Source organism: Myotis brandtii, unplaced genomic scaffold (assembly GCF_000412655.1).
Source record: "Myotis brandtii unplaced genomic scaffold, ASM41265v1 scaffold312, whole genome shotgun sequence".
In the NCBI taxonomy this organism is placed as follows: Eukaryota; Metazoa; Chordata; class Mammalia; order Chiroptera; family Vespertilionidae; genus Myotis; species Myotis brandtii.
Window position 1 is genome coordinate 666,903 of NW_005361955.1, and position 21,982 is coordinate 688,884.

General features: G+C 45.7%; 2 protein-coding genes across 5 annotated transcripts in view; both read left to right on the forward strand.

The window, feature by feature from the left end:
* Positions 1-9,805, forward strand: part of ZBTB38 (zinc finger and BTB domain containing 38) — a 54,357-nt gene extending 44,552 nt beyond the window's left edge. For all 3 annotated transcript variants that reach the window (XM_005869990.2, XM_005869988.2, XM_005869987.2), the window contains one exon: positions 3,437-9,805. In XM_005869990.2, coding sequence (XP_005870052.1) covers positions 3,437-7,033 — 3,597 coding nt within the window. In that variant the 3' untranslated portion in view covers positions 7,034-9,805. The remainder of the gene's footprint in view (positions 1-3,436) is intronic.
* RASA2 (RAS p21 protein activator 2) overlaps positions 1-21,982 on the forward strand; it is a 198,458-nt gene that overhangs the window by 30,118 nt on the left and 146,358 nt on the right. The window lies entirely within an intron of this gene.

The window sequence follows — 21,982 nt, forward strand, 5'->3', positions numbered from 1 at the left end:
TATTGAGTAAAATACTTTTCAAATAATTTCTTTTAAAGTTATTCTGACCATTTTCTCATAGACTACAGCAGCAGTTCTTAATTTTTTTTGGTCCCAGAACTCTCTTATACTCTCATCAATCATGAGGTCCAAAGAGCTTTTGTTTAGCTGAGTTATAGCTATCAGTATTTACCATATTCAAAATTTAAAATGAGAGTTAAAAAATTAACTTCTGAAAAAATACTATGATAAAACCAGGTGTCTGACAAAATAACATTTTATTTAAAAAAATAACTACTTTCTAAAGCAAAAAACTTATAGTGGGAAAAGTGGTATTGTTTTACATTTTTGCAGCTGGATTTTCATATCTGCTTCTGGATTCAGTTGCAATATATTATTTTAGTTGAAGTATGTAAAGAAAATCCAGCCATACAGGAATAGATAATTGGACAAAGGAGGAATTTTTTTAATAATCTTTTCAGTTACTTGTGGACATTCTTTGATACCACACTAAAACTCGATAAGTGCTAGTTTCTTAAAGGGTTCTGCCACACAATGGTAGATAGTCCCATGAAAGATGTCATACTTGGATTTTCCAAAGTTATGAGGATGTTTCAATGACAAACATAATGATGCTTTCTATCTATATATATAAAAGCCTAAACAACCAGTCGACCGGTTGCTGTGACACTCACTGACCACCAGGGGACAGACACTCAACCCACAGGATCGGGCTCCCTCCTGTCTGGATCAGGCCTGTGGGGATCAGGCCGAAACCGGCTATCCAACATCCCCTGAGGGGTCCTGGATTGTGAGAGGGTGCAGGCCAGCATGAGGGACCCCACCAGTGCACGAATCCATGCACCGGACCTCTAGTTATATATGTTATTTTACCTATAAGTGAGACTAAGATCTTATGCAGTGTTAACAGTTGGCCTTTTGCTAACCATTCTAACTGAACAGTCTAAGACAGCCGTGGGCAAACTACGGCCCGTTTGAAATGAATAAAACTAAAAAAAAAAAAAGACCGTACCCTTTTATGTAATGATGTTTACTTTGAATTTATATTAGTTCACACAAACACTCCATCCATGCTTTTGTTCCGGCCCTCCGGTGCAGTTTAAGAACCCATCGTGGCCCTCGAGTCAAAAAGTTTGCCCACCCCTGGTCTAAGAGAAGTATCAGACAATCCCACAGAAGTCAGTGGGGCTTATAATCTGACACCCTGGAGCTCGATGTGAAATACCATATTCCCCAGATGAAGGAAGAGCCTTGTGGGAGGTTCAGAGTGCTGTGAAGTGGGGTGTTTTGGAACAAGCAGTAATTTTGAGGTGAAAGGACAAAATAGATGACACAGCATAGAACTAAGCCAAGATGGAAGGCAGCTTTTTTAATCACAGAGCAGGTGTTTCACCAGATCTGAGACTATCCAGTCAGGCTGGATAAAGAATTGAAATAATAAAAGAAAGAAAAATAAAAAAAATAAAAAGAATTGAAATAATGTATGGGCCTTACAGAAACCAAACTGCATAAGAATATTTGAGTCAGGAGAGAAAGTAGACCCTACAGGGCCCAGAACAGAGAGACCCCAAGGAAGGCAAAAGAAACATCAACAGAGTGTGTTATTGGTTTACAACCTAATAAATGTGAAGGACACACTCCTGTGATCTATTCGGGGGCACAGAGGAAGCCATAAAGATTTCATTTCATTTTTATTTATAGATTTAACACCCCTCCTCCCCCCAGAGTTCTAGAAAAGATTCATGGGAGACGAAAAATAAAGGCAGGGTAAACAAGAGTAGAAGAACCAATATTAAATAAAGACAGTGAGACAGACAGTTGTCACACCAGGAACCCAGGCTCACAGTGGCTACCACAACTGATGATAAAGGTTAATTCTAACTTGTCTCAAGAATTAAGAGAAACATGGGGAATATACTGTTCTCATTATTTGAATTGAAGAAGTTGTTAGTAGAAGTGTACTTTTTCTTCTGGCTGAATGAAATTTAACCAGTTAACCGCCACGATATTTTGAATTTAAATGTACATTTATGGCGTACAAATGGTTAAAAAATTATCAAATGGACCCTTACATAAAGGATGTTGAGTAACATAATGGGCACAGCTTGTATCAGCTCTACAAAAGGGTAAAAAGAGATTGTTTATGTGGCCATCTGGCCTTTCCAACTGAATCAGCGCCGTGAGCCAACTGTAAGACTCCATTGCCACTGGGAGATAAAGAAATAGCATCAAACTCCGTGGCTTTCTGGATGTCACTTGACAAGGGATAGAGAGACTGAATGAATGGCTGGTTAGTGTATCCTGTGGACCAGAGGGGGGTTTTGTGGAGATTTTTTTAACTGCAAGGATGATATCTTATTGTACAGTGCAGTTAGTTTAGTGAGTTGCTGTTGGCATTTTATAATTAAAGATAGTAGAACAGAACAGACTGCGTCACACACAGTAAGGGTCACGTTTTAATTTCATTTGTGTCTTGGGTCACTGGTGTGTCATGTAGTTATTGTAGGTCAGTACGAACGCCACTGCTTTTGACTGCCCCTCACGAGGGTACTAGTTGGCAGGCCCTGGCCATTCCAGGCTGATTAGAGAACATGTGTGGAGAATAACAAGAACTCGTCTCTGGGAAAAACAGAGCTGGGATCCTCAGGCCAGAGCCACTGTGCCTTTAAATCGTGCTAATTTAGGAGCCTGTGATTAGACTCAGTATTGTGGGCTCAGAAACATACTTTCCTGGTTTCATATTTTTTGTTTGTCTTCAGTACCTCACAGAGTTCTATTTGAAAACCCTCCTCTCCTTTGGCTGTAATGAAAGGGAAATGAGAGAAGGAACCGGGTGGGTCCCACAGAGGGGCAGGGCGCCCCTGGTGGTCAGATGTGGTCATGCAGGCTGTGACTTTCCACTGAGAAACCCAGATCTTGCTGCTTCTCTGAGCAGGTAATGATACCTTTATATACAGGCACTGATTACTTAGGGGAAACTTAAAGAAAAATCATTGTCCTGCTTCATGAACTCTGTTTGGATCAGATCATCAGGCCATCTTTGAAAATGATAGGAGGCTTGTGGCAGGACCATGGCATTGCCCAGCTCTGGGAGTTCCACGCAGCAGGCTGGAGTGATGATGAGACCCTTAACATTTTGGGGGGGAACCCTGCTCCCCCCACTTTGGACATGTATATGTAGCTGCAACTTCAGAGAAAGAGTTCCGAGAGGATTTCCAACTATGCAACTCTTAGCAATGGTCTGAGAAACAGGCTGGGGCGAGATAAAGATTTAGCTTCTCATATTGACTCCCAAGTCTTGGAAGGAACAACAGAATGACATAAAAACCTGTCTTTTCATGCAAAAAAATTTTTTTTCAAAGAGGTTGAAAATAATCTAGACACAAAGAAGGTCCTTGTGGAAGGATCTCTGACCATTTCTCTCCTCTTATTTCAGATGACAGTCATGTCCCTTTCCAGGGACTTCAAGGACGACTTTCACAGTGACACAGTGCTCTCCATTTTAAACGAGCAGCGCATTCGGGGCATTTTGTGTGATGTCACTATCATTGTGGAAGACACCAAATTTAAAGCCCACAGCAATGTCCTGGCTGCTTCAAGCCTTTATTTCAAAAATATCTTCTGGAGCCATACCATCTGCATTTCCAGCCACGTCCTGGAGCTGGATGATCTCAAAGCCGAAGTGTTTACAGAAATCCTTAATTACATCTACAGCTCCACGGTCGTCGTCAAGAGGCAGGAAACAGTCACCGATCTCGCAGCTGCAGGGAAAAAGCTGGGAATATCCTTCTTGGAAGATCTGACCAATCGCAACTTCTCCAGTTCCCCCGGGCCCTATGTGTACTGCATTACTGAAAAGGGAGTGGTTAAAGAAGAAAAAAATGAAAAGAGACAGCATGAAGAACCAGCCATCACGAACGGGCCAAGGATCACAAATGCGTTTTCCATCATCGAGACGGAAAATAGCAATAACATGTTTTCTCCACTGGACTTGAGGGCGAGTTTCAAAAAGGTCTCCGACTCCATGAGAACCGCCAGCCTTTGCCTAGAGAGGACTGATGTCTGTCATGAGGCGGAGCCCGTGCGGACCCTGGCCGAGCACTCCTACGCCGTCTCCTCCGTGGCTGAGGCCTACCGGAGTCAGCCCCAGCCCGCAGGCGAACCTGCCAGCAGCCCGCCTGGTAAGACAGGTGAAGAAAACAGGGAAGCTGTGGCCGAAAAGCCGACCGCATGCCGGAAGCCGAAGGCACTCTCCGTACCCCAGGATTCCGAACCAGCCACTGAAAAGACACCACCCCCTCCAGCAACCACCGTGGAGGCTAATCAAGAAAGGAGCCCACAGCCAGCCGCAGTTCTTTCTGGCTCAAAATCTCCCAACACTGAAGGAGATGTCCGTCTCCCCAGGGAAGATGAAAATGTATCCGCTGAGGTCCCCGGGCCGCCAGCAGCGGAGGTCCCGCCTCTCGTTTACAATTGCAGCTCCTGCTCCAAGTCCTTTGAAAGCAGCACTTTGCTCGGTGCCCACATGCAGCTGCACAAGCCCACCCAGCAGCCCCTGGTGTGCAAGTACTGCAACAAAGAGTTCAGCACCCCGAACAGGCTGGACCGGCACGAGCAGATCTGCATGCGGTCCAGCCACATACCCGTTCCAGGAGGAAATCAGTGCTTTTTAGAAAACTATCCTACCATTGGACAAAACAGAGGTTCCTTCCCAGGCCCAGAGTCTTTATTATCTGGAAACAGGATTGGTGAATTTTCCAGTCCCGGAAGTACCTTGCCAGAGATGGACCACCTGGTTAAATTGGTTAATGGGCAGATGCTCTACAGCTGTACCGTATGTAAGCGCAGTTATGTGACTCTATCCAGCCTCCGCCGACATGCAAACGTCCACTCCTGGAGAAGAACATACCCTTGCCATTACTGCAACAAAGTGTTCGCACTGGCTGAGTACAGGACCAGACACGAAATCTGGCACACGGGAGAGAGGCGGTATCAGTGCATTTTCTGCCTGGAAACGTTCATGACCTACTATATACTCAAAAACCACCAGAAGTCTTTCCATGCCATTGACCACAGACTTTCCATCAGTAAAAAAACGGCAAACGGAGGCTTGAAACCTAGTGTCTATCCATATAAACTGTACAGGCTACTGCCCATGAAATGCAAGAGGGCCCCTTATAAGAGCTACCGAAGTGCTTCCTATGAAAATGCTCGAGAGAACAGGCAGGTGAATGAGCCTGCAGCTGGTCCCTATGTTGTTCAGAATCCACACGGCTCTGAGTTACCGGCTCTGAATTTCCCCGAGAGCGTGCACACCGTGACCCACAGTCCAGCTGTCCCGCTGGAAGCGGCCACAGGTCAGAACAGACCCACTTCTGCCAACGTTCCAAACGCAGAGGGGTCCAAATGGGGAGAGGAGTCGTTGAAAGTTGACCTTGACAATAACTTTTATTCAAAGGAGGTGTCCCTTTCCTTCTCTGGAAATGCTGTCAGCTCCGACCTCCCGGCCGGGGGGGTGCCTGCTTTGTCTCTGAGTCACGGCAGTGAGAACTCAGCGTCTGTGATCAGCTACGGCGGCTCAGCGCCCTCGGTCATTGTGCACAGCAGCCAGTTTTCGTCGGTGATCGTGCACAGCGGCACGGTGGCTGCCCTGTCCAGCAACAACCACAGAGCCCCTCCTGGCCCCGCTGTCGGTCAGACCGTGAAAGAGGACAGCAAACCCGAGCCGGACAAAGTGGGGAGAGTGGTCAGCAGACACAGAGGCATGAAGGAGAAAAAGAAAACCATCCCCTGTGACAGGGGAGACGTACCAGAGGAATCAAGATACGCTGCTGATCCTGGAGGGTCGCTGAGCAAAACCACGAATGCCAGTAAAGAGACCAGTAAAATCGAAACCTACATCGCGAAGCCTGCTCTCCCTGGCACCTCCACAAACAGCAACGTCGCGCCCCTTTGCCAAATAACAGTCAAAATCGGGAATGAAGCCATTGTGAAAAGGCATATCCTAGGGTCCAAGCTGTTCTACAAAAGAGGGAGAAGACCCAAGTACGAAGCGCAGGAGGAGGCTTTGCCGCAAGAGAGTGACCTGGACCCCAAGGGCGACAGCCCGCTCGAGCTCTGCCAATCCGAGTGCATGGAAATGAGTGAGATGTTCGATGACGCAAGTGACCAGGACTCCACGGACAAGCCGTGGCGCCCTTACTACAACTACAAACCCAAAAAGAAATCGAGACAGTTGAGGAAAATGAGGAAAGCCCACTGGAGGAAAGAGCACGGGAGTAGGAGCCCAGGCACCAAGTATAAGTACCCGGCAGAACTGGACTGTGCCGTGGGCAAGGCTCCTCCGGAGAAGGCCTTCGAGGAAGAAGAAAACAAAGAGATGCCCAAGTTGCAGTGTGAGCTCTGCGACGGAGACAAGGCCTTGGGGGCTGGGAACCAAGGAAGGCCCCACCGGCATCTCACCGCCAGGCCCTATGCCTGCGAGTTCTGCGCCAAGCAGTTCCAGAACCCTTCCACGCTCAAGATGCACATGAGGTGTCACACCGGAGAGAAGCCGTACCCGTGCAAGACCTGTGGACGGTGCTTTTCGGTGCAAGGAAACTTACAGAAACACGAACGCATCCACCTGGGCGTCAAGGAGTTCATCTGCCAGTATTGCAACAAGGCGTTCACGCTGAATGAGACCCTCAAAATCCACGAGAGAATCCACACTGGCGAGAAGCGCTACCACTGTCAGTTCTGCTTCCAGAGTTTTTTGTACCTCTCCACCAAACGGAATCATGAGCAGAGGCACATTCGGGAGCACAACGGGAAGGGCTTTGCCTGCTTCCAGTGCCCCAAAATTTGCAAAACAGCGGCTGCCCTTGGAATGCACCAGAAGAAACACTTGTTCAGAAGCCCGAGTCAGCAGGAGAAAATAGAAGGTGATATGTACCACGAAAACTCGAATCCGCTGGAGAATCCACATTTCATGGATTCAGAAGACAATGACCAAAAGGATCATCTACAAACCATTGTTGGAAATGTCCTTTGAGTGATGACACAGAAAAAAAAGTCTTCAAAAATATAAATTGGTGGGGGTTTTTTGTGGTTTTTTTTAGTTAGCTGTTGTGTGTGTGTGTGTGTGTGTGTGTTAAGTTTAGTTTTGTTTTGTTCACCTAACAGTCATGAAGGAGTGAATTGTAAAAGAGAAAATCTCATTTGTGAAAATTTCAGAAAAAAAAGGATCCCAATATCTACTTTGGGTTTTAGCGTTAACGTCTTACAAAGTGCGCAAAAATGAAATAGCTGACTCCGCCAATATCCCAAGTATCGTGTGAAAGTTTATGAAGTTCTTAGCTGTGGTATTTCTGCCAGTGGGGGGAAAAGAGTTTAACTTTAGCCTAATTTAAAACTTTCTGGTTAGTGCTATTAGGAACTGGCTGCTAAACTGTCTTTAGTCACTGGAGAAAAGGGTCAGACATCATGAAAATGTCAACTGCGTAAGCAAGTTCCAAGGTCAATGGGCTCTGACAGTCATTCCCATTCAGCTTCTGCACTATTGAAAATTGTTTAAATTCAATGGATACCTATTAAATACTTAATATAGCTAAAAACTATGTGTGAAATGAGTAACCTAAGTAGGACATGCATATATTAGAACTACTTTTCTGCAACACAAACCTTGTAAAAATACATATATAAATCACCCTAACTTTTAACTGTCCATGTCCCCTGTAGAGAGTTATAACGATGAGCAACAGATCTGCAAAGAATGAGGACTGGTGTAAAAACCAGTAGAAAGCATTTTGAATATGACTTAAAAGAGCATGTCTATGCTTTTAGATGGAATGCTGTTCTCTCGAGGTTATGGCTGAGCTGTTATTAGAACTGGCCTATTCAAGTCAGAGAAAACATAGGTCCTGCCTTATCTATGGGGAAAGCCTTCCCAGAATTTATCTGTGGTCGCCTGTGCTGTGTATTACTTTCCAATGGCCTCACCTCAGAAAATGAAGAAGGGCCACATTCTTCTGAAACTCCCTGCAGTCACCCATCCATCACAAGGCCATGCATGTGGAGGTCTGTTCCAGACAGACTTCCCCCGTCTTAAGGGATCAAGCAAAACCTGACACCTCCCGTTCCACTGAAGGAGTGTCTAGGAAATTTAACGCAAAGCATGCATGCAGTGGTGAGGGCCCAACGCTGGAAAGGGACAGAAAGCCTAATCCCTACAATGATAGTTTTCTTGGAGAGTATGCAGCCCACAAGCAGATACTAGTATAAAACAAAAGGACAACAGAAACACACACTCCACCCCACCCGTTACAGACTTGAGTGGGCCACAGGAAGGGCAGACCGTCCTTGCCTCAAACAGTAGCTTTGTTTGGGGGTGGCGAGGGAGGTAGAATATGGGGTGATAAGATTCGATCACTTAAGTGACTCAGAAATATATCCACAAAGTCAGATGCCTTGTCTTCATGTTTACAGACCTCTAGCCCCCTTGCTAAAAAAGCCCACTTACGTTTTTTTAATGTTCTTTTATGTTGACCCACACCATCAACATTGCCCTCAAAGTCTAATTGCCCCACAGGTGGTCCATCATCTGGACTAGGTCCCAGGAAGCTGGAACTCATGATTCTTACTTTTTAAACTGCCATCATAGGAGGCAGAGAGAAAGCATTCCTATCCTTTGATCACCAGTATGAGCAGAATCTGGAAATCGGCTCAAGGGTGACCTGCAGCCATTCATGTTCATGGGATTTGATAGATGGAAACCCAAGGCTACCCAAGGTTGCAGAGTTACCATTACGAAGAAGTAGCTCAAAGGACTCCAGTTTCTCTCTCCAAAGGGGATGTCTTCATGAAGAAGAATGAATACGGATTTGGGTGGGCAAGAGAGCATTTAAACACCCAGAAAAGGACATGATCAACGCTGACCTTGTAATACTGTAGTACTCTGCTGTTAAGTAACCCCAATATTGTATCTGCATTTATCTTTTGTTCAAACACATTCAGTTACATACAGTATTATATAATAGAGGAAAATGGGAAAAATGCTAGCAAATTCAACTTTATTTTACACATTGTATATATGTACACCTGCACTATTCATTTGGGTTTTGTTAAAAAGATAGTCACAAAGGGCTGAAGAATTAATAATTAGAATACTGAATAAGCAATCCTGTGATCTACTGATTTGTTTTATCAATTAGGATTATGAATCAAGAAAAATAATTGTGTATTTTAGTCATTTTGATTTGAGGTAACTCCAAATAAGAAGTTATTCCATGTAGTGATGTCTCCCAGCCCTTACATGTGGATATTTTTTAAGTGGACTTGTATGCTGATAATTCTAGACCAAAGTAAATATGGCAGAATATTTATACATGAAAAAAATAATTTTGCAAATATTTTCTATAATTGTATTATTCGTTTAAAACGTTGACCGCTTGTGTTAGTTTCAGGGAGGGGTGTATATTTTGATAAAAAATACTTGACTTTGTAATTCTGTATATTCTACACAATTTATAGCAGAGCCGTTTTAAGACAGCCTTGTCACATCTTTTGTTAATTGTGAAGACATTATTTTGAGTGATGTTTAAGTATGCATTGAGTACATAACGACCAACTAGAATTCAAGTGAGTGTAAACAGTGAACATACTGTATGCTGTACAAGATATATTGTAATTTGCTGTTTTAGCATCTGTATTTTGTTTAGAAGATATTATTAAATGCAGATGTTAAGGGTTGGAAAAAGTCTAATTTTATTTTTAGAAATAATGAATATAAATTTGTTTTTGCTTGATTAAAATAGCTTGTTCCTATGTTAAGTCTCTTTTTAATGTTTTAATGTTACTTCTTTTATGCAGCCAAGCAGCTATTTCATCGGTGTGCATCACAGCGTCATGTTGCGTATTATTCATCAATACATTGCTATCTCCTCACGTGTCTACATTCCGTGGTACCCACTTACATGCTTACTACTCAAATGCAATATGACATTTTTTTAAAAAAGCAGCCCTCGTTGGTTTGGCTCAGTGGATGGCTCATCAGCCTGCGACTAAAGGGTCCTGGGTTCGATTCCGGTTGAGGGCACAGGCCCAGATTGCAGGCTCGATCCCCAGTAGGGGGCATGCAGGAGGCAGCCAATCAGTGATTCTCTCTCGTCGATGTTTCTATCTCCCTACCTCTCTGAAATCAATAAAAATCTTTTTTTTAAGCCAGAGTAAGAGAAGTGGAAGTCTTCCGGTAACTCAGTGCTTTGGATAGGCCTGATGGTGTCATGACAAATCACAGAGTATCGGAAGTATTCTGCTGTACTCACCCACGGGAAACAGATTACACCTGTGGAGTACCAGGCACTTGACAATGGTCTTTTCGTGGGCTGTTTCATCCAGTCCTTCCCCAACAGCCCTGGGAAGTAGATGTCATTATTCACATTTCATAGTGACTTTGAGAAGATCCCAGAGCCAGGCAGAAGCCGGATCCCAGCCCAGGGCTGCCCAACACCACAGCCCATGTTTTGTCCCTTCTCAACACCTTAGAGAGAAATGCTTAATGTAAACTGAACAGAGAGTGAAGAGAAAAGACCTGACAAAGTAACTCAGCCTCAGGAGGGTAGCTGTTACATTGACAGCTTTGAAGAGGCTGTTCGGCTCAGCTTCCCCAGACTCATCACTAATCAACTTCCTGAGGCCTCACTACTGTGGGCATTTGGCTTTTTTTAATATCCTGGGATGTTGCCCCAATGAATTCAGTTTTTGAGAGTTTGTACACTTTTTTAAAGAATATGGACTGACATTATAGTTTAATGCTATTATACGCTAACATTTTTCACATTAAAAGCTGTTCCATCATCACATCCGCTACTCTGAACTTTAGCTAATGATCTTCAAAAGCTTGCAGTTAGTCACAGTGGGCACTGTGAAAGGGAGTGTCGGTGGCTCGGGCATCACAGTTCATCACCAAATGAGCTGTGGAAAATAACTCAAATTTCCAGTCCGGGCTGGTAGCGTCAATTTTGTATTTGAAGGGCAATTCTAAACTAATTCCCCCAAAATTTCATAATTGCTGTCTGCTAAAACTAACTTCACTATCTAGCAAAACAGGTTTAATATTAAAAGAATTTGTAACAGTTGTGAAGGTACCTGGATTAAAAGGATAACAGTGACTCGTACGAATCAATCCTGTCTGTACATATTTTTTAGTTCTTATTTTGGATCTTTTGGTTCCTGTTGCTACGCTCCCCTTTTCTCATCGCCTGTTGATTGATTTGGTCCCACTCCCTCTGTCCCCACCAGTTCCTCTTTGCAGACCTCAAGTGATTTTTTTTCCCCATTTCATTTTCCTCCATATCTGAGGACTCTTCACCTTCCCCTCCCCAGCTCCTGGCCATCTATTAATCTCTCATTGGAAGAGGGCAGGCTCCTCCCTCCCCTCCAGTCTGCAACCCTGGCTCATGATTCTTCAAGCAAGATGGTCAGTGAGCAGATGTGCAATGTTTAAAAGGAAACACTCCAAATTTAGACAACTAATGAAAGGACTGGTTACAATAGAAATGTGACTACATTTTTATTATTTAATGCTTGACATCTAAGACGTCAAATCTACTTTTGTAGAATGTTTGGCTGAGAACAGCAACCCTTTTCTAAAGTAATTTTGAAAATTATTACTTCTATGTAATTATTCTATGTCAGCGATTTCAGCCTTTTTCATCTCATGGCACACATTAATAACAAATTTTTGGCACACCAAAAATTATATTTTTTGCCAATCTGACAAATAGGTATAATTTTGATTCATTCACACTGGACGGCTATTGTGTTGGCTGTTGTGTTGGTCAGTGCTCCTGACTAAATAGGTATTTCATTTAGAAGAAATTCTTTTAAGAAAAATTTCTTGTGGCACTCCCGTTGAAAATGGCTATTCTATGTAATATTTTAATAGAAAAAATTTCAAACATATGCAAAAGTAGAATACTATGGTGAAACCCAGTGTACCTATTATCCAGTTTCAACAATCAACAATTCATAGCTATTTTTTAAGTATGTTTTTATTGATTTTTTTAGAGAGAGGAAGGGAGAGGGGGAGAGACAGAAACATCAATGATGAGTGAGAATCATTGATCAGCTGCCTCCTGCACGCCCCCTACTGGGGATCAATCGTGCAACCGGCATGTGCCCTGACTGGGAATCAAACCGGTGTGATCATTCAAAACTTTGGAGCTAGGTATTGGGAATACAAGAGTGGGCAAAACTAACAGTCCCTGGAGCTTAGGCCCTACTGGGGATCGCAAAAGCTATATAATTACAATTGCAATGAGTGCTGTGAAGAAGAGCTATGTGGTGCTATGAGGACATCCGGTGGGGAGACCTAACCTAGTCTGGAATTTCAAGGGAAGTCATCCTGAGGAAGTAACTTGAGCTGAGATCTGAAAAATGAGTAAGAGTGAAAGAGAAGAGGGTGTCCATCCAGGTAGAGGGAACAGCGTGTAGAGAAGTCTGCTTCTAGAAGGAGCACGGTGCATCAGAAGCCGGAGGTGGCCAGAGTGCACGAGAGATGGATCTGAAATGTCTGGAGGACAGGAGCCATACCATGCAGGGCCTCCCAGGGAGTGAATCTTCTATTAAGAGCAATATCAAGCCATTGAATTGTTTAAAGCAGATTAGGACACAAAGAGGTATTTTAATCAAATTTGTATCGTGAAAAAGTCACTGTGGCTGAAATGTAGAGAATGACTTAGAAGATGGTAGTAGCCAGAGGTAGAGCAGTTAGGAAGCTATTGCAGTGGTCCAGGCTGGAGGTGAGCGTGGCTGGGATTATGTATTGTCAGTAAAGATGGAGAGAAGGGGGTGGAATGAGAGCTATTTAGGAGATAAAATCAGCAGGACTTGATGTTGGATTGATATGGAAAGGGAGGGGTCGAGGATAACCTTTTGGTTTCAGAATTGTTGAAACACACTGGGGCTCGATCCCTAGGGTGGGGCATGCAGGAGGCAGCCGATCAATGATTCTCTTTCATCATTGATGTTTCTATCTCTCTCTGCCTCTCCCTTCCTCTCTGAAATCAATAAAAATATATTTTTAGATGAAGAAGCTGAGCTATGTATGGGGAGAAGAAAAAGAAAGGATTCACCATTTGCGGGGAGGGAAGAACAAAGGATGAAGAGGCAAGGAAGCTGAGGTATTGGGAAGAGACTGGTTGCAGCAAAGAACTATGGGGCCTGGGTTTAAGGAAGTGCAGACCTCAGTGGGGGGGGGGGGGTCAGAAATGAGGTGTCTCAGTAAAGGCTAAAGAATCTATGTTCTTCAAAGCCCGTTCACAACTTTTCCAGTTTCTCCCCCAAGCAGTCTTGTGGTGGCAGAGCCATAAGGGAGCTAAGGGGCTTTCTGGTCTCAAAGATAGGACAGTACCTTTTGCTTTTAAGAACAGTATTTTCACCACCAACAACTGACTCCATATTGACTAAAGTTTATATAAAGACCAGGGACTGGGACAGTGACAACGACTGTACTTTCCTCAAAATGAGTATCTGTTAGCTTGACACTCTAATACAGTGGTTCTCAACCTTGGCTGCACGTTAGAATCACCTGGGAATCTTTTTAAAATCCTGATTTCTGGGCCTCGAATGATGTGCAGCCAAGGTTGAGGACCACTGCTCTAATACCTTCAGAGCACGAGGTCATTCTTTTGTTGTTGTTGTTCAAAATGTTCTTATATGGCCATTGGAATTACCAGGCACTGTTCTAAGCATCTAACGAATATTCGCTCATTTAATCCTCATATCAACCCTTTGAGGTGGACACTGTTATTATCACCCCCATCCATGTGTAGTGTGGTTATCTCCTGCTGCACGGTGCCACCAAACTTAGTGGCTTAAAAGAACCGTTTATTACTATTTCACAGGGTTCCGTGGTTTGACTGTGATCGGCTGAGTGGGCCTCCCATGTCGTTGCAATCAGCGAGCAGTGAGGCCAGAGTCTTCTAAGGCTCGACAGCCCTGGGCACCACCCAGTCCAGATCTAGGAGGGTGGAGGGATGGGCTACACCTCTCAATGGTGTGGGGGTGGCAGGCACATGCAGGGAGGGGAGGAAGGGATGATTCCCAGTGAGAAAACCAAGGCACAGAGAAGTCACATCACTTACTCAAGGTCACACAGCCGGTCTGTGGAGAAACAGAGTTAATCCCAGACAGTTGAGTTCCTGAGCCCAGGAGCACAGCACAGCCTCTCAGAGCAAAGCTGTGGTGGTTCAGAGCACAGCATTCTTCACAGTAGAACCGGAGTGCTCCCGGGGTTACCTTCCAGGGGTTTGAGAGAGAGGAAGACATTCTAAAAGTACTATGAGTGGAAAGATGATGCGGGTACAGATTTTAAGGACTATCTAAATAAGGCTCTGTGTCTCTATCCAATTAGGGAAGAATGGAAATATAAGTGTGTGTGTGTGTGTGTGTGTGTGTGTGTGGTTTTTCCTTTGTAAGTAACTAAATCTGAAACTTTAGTCAGCTGTTACAAGGGATATGGGGGAGCCTATGGCTGGGACCAGGGAGTTAGGAGGGAGGTGTCCAGCAGCCTCAGAAAGGATGAAGCTCCTTGAGTGCCCCCTGCTGTAGAATGTCACATCTCTACTTCGGAAAGGTTACTGCGTTCACATGAGCCAGCGGGGATTGTCAGAGAGAAGCTGACTCGCGGCCAAGCGGCCAGTTTCTCTCCCAAACTCTGACACTCCGGGGTGGTGTACAGCTCAGGTCCTGTTCATTTCTAGCGTCTCCGTTTCACTGGACCAAAAGGCCAGGCTCCACACCTCGACTTGGACATGCCCAACTTCTGTGTAAATGTGGTGAGTGAGAAGAACAGCAGGCCATTTCCCAGGTCATTTCTGATGTTTCTCTTCCTAAAAACCAAAATGCAGGGTCACTATTTGTGTCATCTCTCACAGTAATAGGAACCAGCCCCCGCCACTATTGCTTATGCCGAGTATGACCACGTCCCAGCGGCGGACCTCCTTACCACTCAGTATCGTTCTTACACCAGGCAGGAAGGCCCCTCCCTGGCCTCCTCCGGAGTCCCCACTCCACGGGGCAGAGAGTCTGCAGGGTCCACGGGGGTGTGCCCATCCAGAGTGTGTGCCCACCCCAGACGGCACTCTGAGTACCCAGACCCTAAGAAATCCCCACCCACTTCCAAGGCCAGCTCAGGCCTCTTCCCTACTGAGCAAGCTGTTTGCAGGGGACGTGGACAGAGTTTGTGATGTCGTGTCAGGGTCCACATGTGTGTGCATAAGGCCCCCAGCAGGGTTTGGGGGTAGGAAGAAGCTATGGGACCAGACCTAGGCTCTACCCTTCTGTGTGGTCTCCTTCCAGCCAGAACACCAGAGGGCCTGGGAATCCCAAACATTCACCTGGCCTCCCAGCTGGTTATGAAGGTATGTTTGTCAAGGGGAGAGAATAGAGCATTTCTATTCACGTTAGCCTGACTTATAATTTGTAAATATTTAGACACGTGATATATAGGCTTCTATCTATGGGCTTGCCCTTGACCCTGCAAATGTTTGGTGAGGGTTAGGGAGGCTGTCACTGCTCCCCCAAGTGGCTGGTCCTCATCACACTAAGTCTGTGTGCAAGCTCCTGGCCATATTTAAATGTTCCTTCCCACCCCCAAGCATGCAACCCCACCTCCAGACTTCTACTAAAATCCTTCCGTTACTTCGCAGAGACTCCCTCTATGCTCATTTCTCTGATGACCTCCTGGGGAACGCAGCTCATCATTCAACTTCCAGCTGCTCACACAAAGCATTGCATAGAGTCCACTCTCAGTATAAGCGATTGTTCGATTCTTTCCGTTCCTCTCCCCGCCCTTCCACCCCAACCCCGGTCTGTCCTGCTAAGTGTGGTGGGTAGCTGTGGGTTTTCCTGCTGGGTCCTTTTCTGTTTTTATGATGAAAGCACCTGAATTTCCTTTAGAAACCACCCCTCACTCCCTTATTCCTCAGCCCTACTTTCAGACCGTATGGATCATGTTGGGGGCAGCTGGGTGAGTGAGAAACACACGGCCCGGTTTCCGGTGCACTGTGTCTCTGCATCTCAACCCAAGAACAGGAAACCGAGTCAGAGTCTCGGTTTCCACAGACAGTTACCACAGACAGAAGAATTGGCCTTAAGCAAAGCTGGGTCCAAAGGCTCAAGCAAACTGATTCATTCTCTCTCTCTCTCTCTCTCTCTCTCTCTCTCTCTCTCTCTCCCCCGCACCTCCTTCTATCTCTCCCTTCTCTCTCTGCCCTACTTTCCTCCATGTTGGTTTCAGTCTCAGGCTGGTTCTCTCCAGTTGATGGCAAAGATATGCAGGCTTAAGGAAATAACCCCCTGCCCCCCCCCAAAAAAAATAGTCTCCAAAGAGAGTGAGGACACTCTGGTAATAATCTCCTCTAAAATCAGAGCCTGAATTAAACCCATGACATCCAACACCAGTGACACTCTCAGATAGATTACGCACCTCCTTCTAGGACGCAAAGAAGAAAAGTCCATCAAAATGACCACAACGCACACTGCCTGCAGCTCAAACTAACTGAGCCGGGCACTCCACCCGCCAGGCGCTCTCGTCTTTACTCCTCAGTAGGACCCAGAAAGAAGGCATTGCTGTCCCCTCTAACAGATGCCGAAAGGGCCAGGTTCAAGGACCTCAGCCCCAGTGCATGCCGCTAGGGAGAAACCTGGGGACAGAATGAGAGGAAAACATTTTTAACATACTGTTTTAAAAGTGTGTTCTTTTTTTTGTTGTATTTATGTAGTAGCTCTTTACTGATACATAATACATAAGCACATACAAATGCATTAGCCTGCTCTCCACTCCTATTAAGTACAGAGCAGTTATTCCCCTTAACCGTGCAGTTCCTGGAAACTGGAGTAGACAGATCTTCATAAATGTCCACATTGCTGGGGTCACCTGTAAAGGCCTCGAATGACCAGATAAAGGCGCTGAGGAGTGAAGGCCTGGTGTTCCTTGAGCAGCACAGGTAAGGGGACAGGTGAAAGGAGAAAGGGTGTGGCCTGAGCCCCAGCAAGTTGATCCCTGGGGGTAAGGAACTGCCAGTCACTGGGCTCCCGGCTCCTCTGTGGTCACCTTTACTCCTTCTCCCTGTGCTGACCAGCCTTCCCTGCCTCCCCTGCCTCCAGTGGGAGATGCTGCCAGCCCCACAGGACCTGACAGCAAAGTGTCCGTCAGAAATTGACTGTCATCCTGGGTCCTATTTGCCAGTTTCTGGAAGAGGATATCTGACACCCCTCCACCCCCACCACCCCCTTGGCTGGGTGTCCTTGGTCAATTTACTCCGGTTCAATTAGTTCAACTCCTGGCTAAAGGACAGAGCCTATTAGAAGATGGCTGCAGAGCCCAGACCCCGAGGGCAAACTTCAATAATCGAAGAAAGCAGAGTGGGTGGGAGAGGCCCTCAAGTGCCCCCCATGTGGTCCCCCGGGGACAGGAGCTGCACGGTCAGTAACTGGAGACCTGTCGTGGTGGCTTCGACTTTGCCATCCAGTTATAGGAAGGGCTGCCTGGCTGAGGGGTGGGCTCGGCCCTGTCCGACAGCAGCATTTCACGTGTTCGTGGGGGGGGATGTCACGTGGCAACGTGAATCGCGTGCTTTGAGTAGGTATTTGTAAAGGATGCCTCATCCCCTGACCTACGGACATAAAAACGGAGTTCATTTTGACAGTGTTTTCATCTCACTTTGTCGAGTTGCAGACATGTTATTCTTAAGAAATTTCATCAACTGGAATATGTGGAACTTGTTTTTGAAAATGTTCTTTGTGGGGAAAGCATTTTTTAAAAAGAAAACGTGTTTGTGTCTGGAAAATGGGTAATGTAAGCAAGCCGCCTGCGTTTGAGAGAAAGCTGGTGGAGGTGGGGATCGGACCTGTGCTTAATTCCCAACCGCTGCCACCTCCAAACCCCTGGTTGACTTTCAGGGTGGAAGCCCAGGCGGCCCTCCCTCGCTGGGCGGGGATCTTGCAGTGTCTCTGAAGAACCATGAAGCAAACAGACCTGGAGGGGCCGCCTGGTCCAGAGGACAATCTCGCCAGCAGAGGTCACTGACGCTCCAGCTGGGACTCCGCGCAGCTGAGCACATCACAGTCACACGCCTCCCGCCTCTTCATTAACCTGCTCCCTGCCTTGCTTTTGGAAGAATATGTCAGTGTCGCCATAATCAAGTGTGTGCATGCTATGCCCAGTTTTTCTCAGTAGTACTTTACCCTTTGATATTCCAATCCTGAGGGGTTTTGTTTAACATTAAGTTAATACTCAGTACGACAGGCACTAACACGAGACACAGAATAGGTTCTGCTTCAACCTTGGATTGTGCCTGACCAGGTGGAGTCCATTCCATAAATTAGTTACACTTGCTTCTTGCCTGGGTTACTGGGAGTTTACCCCATCGCGTGTACGTACGCGCGCGCACACACACACACACACACACACACACACACAGGTCTAAGGTAACATGCAAAGACCCCAACGGAGTAAGGATGGGCGCTGTGGTATAGCATGGAGTAGTATCACCCAGTGATAGGAGTGAAAAGAGAAGGTACCTGTGGAATGACTGCAAAGAAGGAGAAGCATCGGTGAGCCACCTGTGGGCCCAGAGCTAGCCGTGGACAACAGCTGCACACAATGGACCAGCTTGCCAGTGTTCTCAAGTGGCCACCAATAGAGCAAAGAGATGCCACCAAGGGTGGAGGAGAAGAAACTGCATTTTCAGGATGAGGGAGGATGTACTCGGGCACCTAAAAGCCACTGGATTGCCACATGACAGCGCCCATCTCGCAGGGCTAAGAGGCTGCCATCCACAGAGGCCAGATGAGAATACCAGCTTCATGAGCCATTAGGATGTGTAGCCTGTTCCCCACCCAGGCAGCCAGGTAACTGCACCTCACAGACACTGGTCAATAGATGAGTGATGGTCCTATGACACCAGAAAGAGGTACAGAGGCACAGTGGCAGCAGGAGGTCCCGTGGGAAGAGAAGGAAGCTGTCCATTTATCTGGGAGGAGCTCTGAGAAAGAAGCATGTGACCTAGGCCTAAGCCAATCAAAACATTGCATGTCCACGGTCACAGTGATTGGCTCAGCAATGTGCATGCAACCCACCTAGAGCCAATAAGACTTAATGGCCCCCGGGAATGCTGTAAGCGAGAATGTGTGTTTCTCCCCTGACTGGACTTGAAGCTGAGGAGGTATGGAATTTGGAGACACTGCCTCCTTCTTGTCAGCATGAGGAACACCTGGAGCCGAGTGGGACCACCTGGGGGTTCCTGAGACTGTGACTAACACACTGGGAGAACCTCAAGACAGGGGACATTGAGTCCTGGTAGCATTGGTTGAGCCTTGAATCCAGCCACACCTGAAGTTAATGCTACTCCTAGGTTTCTAGTGAGCCTGTGATCTCCCCTTGTGCCAGTTAGAACCTCACTCCTGTGCCTGCTGGGGTGGAAGAGATCAGGTAGGTGTCCTCCAAGCCACTCCTGATGTCTGATACCTTTATTCGCTTCTGTCAACTCTGTCTGTAAAATCTACCCTCACAATCAGAAGATGGACAAAGCCAGCCCAAGCATCAGGCCCTCACACAAGTCCAAGGGCAAGAAGAAGAGCAGCATAGCACACTTATCCTCTTCCTCAAAGGCCTTCCGCAATCCATAATTTAGACCAATTCTTGGCAGAGAGGAAAGAGATGGCCATAATATGGCTTATCACCTGGGGTTGGGTTCATCATCACCAAATAACTGTACAACATTGGGGACCTTTGAGCATGGAAGGAAAAGACATGAATTATGAGTGAGCAGCCAATATCTTTGTCATAGGATGGCCACATTGGCGATCATCCAGGCCAATCCCAATTCAACTAAACAAATTATTTTTTAACTTTAAATAACCCAGTGCCATAGTAAAATTGGGTGACAGCCATCGACCAGGCAAGCAAGGGTTCTGTGCAAATACCTCTGGTGGCTTTTGGAGGCCCTTAGTGACAATAAGGGCCTTCTTGCTCTGTTTACCACAGATTCTCTCCAGCAAAGGCAGAGACTTGATAAGTGTGCTCGGCCTCTTCCTGGGTAAAGGTCACCCCTCTGGGAGAAAGCGGCTCATTGTGTGGCCTTGCAGAACAGTCATCATTTGTTTCTTCTCAGTGAAACTCAGCAGTCTGGGAACAGAACTGAAAACCCTTTAACTCTCCTTGCTAGCTCCACCTCAAGAGCACACCCACATGAGCCTGGATAAATGGCCCTGTGAGGGAGGCATGTGGGGGTTGGCAATGACCCTGGGAGGGCACGAGGTTGAGGGCAAGGGGTGATTTCCCAGGAAGTACCAAAAATGTCACCTAAGAGGCTCATGTACTAACAATTGGCCTTTTATTTCCATTCTTTGTCCACAGTGATAGAGGCAGAATGAAGGCTATCCTAGCTGCAGGTAGAGACTCTGTGTGTGTGTGTGTGTGTGTGTGTGTGTGTGTGTGTGTGTGTGTGTTACAGTGAACAGCGTCTGTGTACGTGTATGAGTGGGAGGGAAGTGGGCAGCACCAGAGAACCAGAGAGTGAGTTGTGCCTGCTGCAGTTAACCCACTTCCCAGGGACCACCTGGTGCCACAGGGTGCCACTGTTTTCCCTCCCTCCCAGGGTTGGGAGAAGCCCATGGGATCTACTGGGTGAAAGAACAGGTGGGTGCTGGATCATGATCATTGTTGTGTGCTCTCTTAGCCTCTTTTCTACCTTGGTCCATGTTCTGCTCTCATCCTTTCTCCTTGTCTCTGCATATGGCTGCAGTTAGGAACCCACTGCTCCCAAGAACAGAGTATGTGTACCATTAGGGGCACTGGGATAATTACAGGGGAACACATCAAACAGATGGAGGGAATATGAATGGCATCCTGGAGCACAAAAGCAGTGGCTTCAGTATTTAAAAGCTCATCTTTGGGCTCCTAATAGAATGCTCTCTCCCTACGCCATACTTCTGTTAAATACATCTATCTCATCTTAAGCACTTTCTGTTTTTACATTAACAGAATTCTATAAATTACTCAATGGAAATAGCTGCTTTCTAGGGGACAGCACAGAGAGCTGTAAATTCCTGGATTCTACCCTGATTTCTAGTTCCACTTTCATTTAAGTCTTTTAACACGTTTCTAACTCTGTTTTTCTTTTTATTCCATCTTCCAGGAAATTACAGGACATTACTGACATATTAACACATTTTTAGTTAAGAATTTAAAAGGAAATAATTCTCTAGAGCCTGGTTTCAAAGAAAATTTCATTGAAATTACACTTCAGTGCCCCACATAACAAGCTATATCATAGAGAAGATTACACAGCCCACGTGGTGTGGCAATCTTTTTTGTAAATTCCTCTCTTCTCATTGCAGACTCAATGCAACTGAGACATCTAGTGTCCAGTTCTAAGAAAAACAAATATCCATGGATTCTAGGTTTAAATAATTCACCAAATCTGGTTTATGGTATTTGAAAGTAAAACTTGAATTTCCCCCCACCCCCATCTTGGAAACCCATGGTGTTTCCCAGGTGAAAAATATGTTCGTATTTTAGCAGCTCAAGAAATGGTTCCCACATCTAGTGTTCTTATTACAACAGTGTTGCCATTCACGTGAATGAAATATACCCTCTCCGTCCCTCCTCATTCTCCTCCAACTTTTTAAAACAATTGTCCCAGAGAGAAAACATCTCTTTTTCAGTGGCATTTGAGTCCAGGCCACACCTTGTTTCTGGATTTCCAGTCACTAAGAATTTCCTCAAGAAGAATGTACATATAAACTCAAGGTATGTAAAGTATTTTCTAAATACATAAACTACATATTATATAAATATAAAATATTTTATAATATCCTATCTAATAATAGACAAACATGGTAATTGACCATAACTTCGCTACGCCTCCCATTGGCTAATCAGCACAATATGCAAATTAACCGCTAACAAAGATGGCGGCTAATTTGCATACTG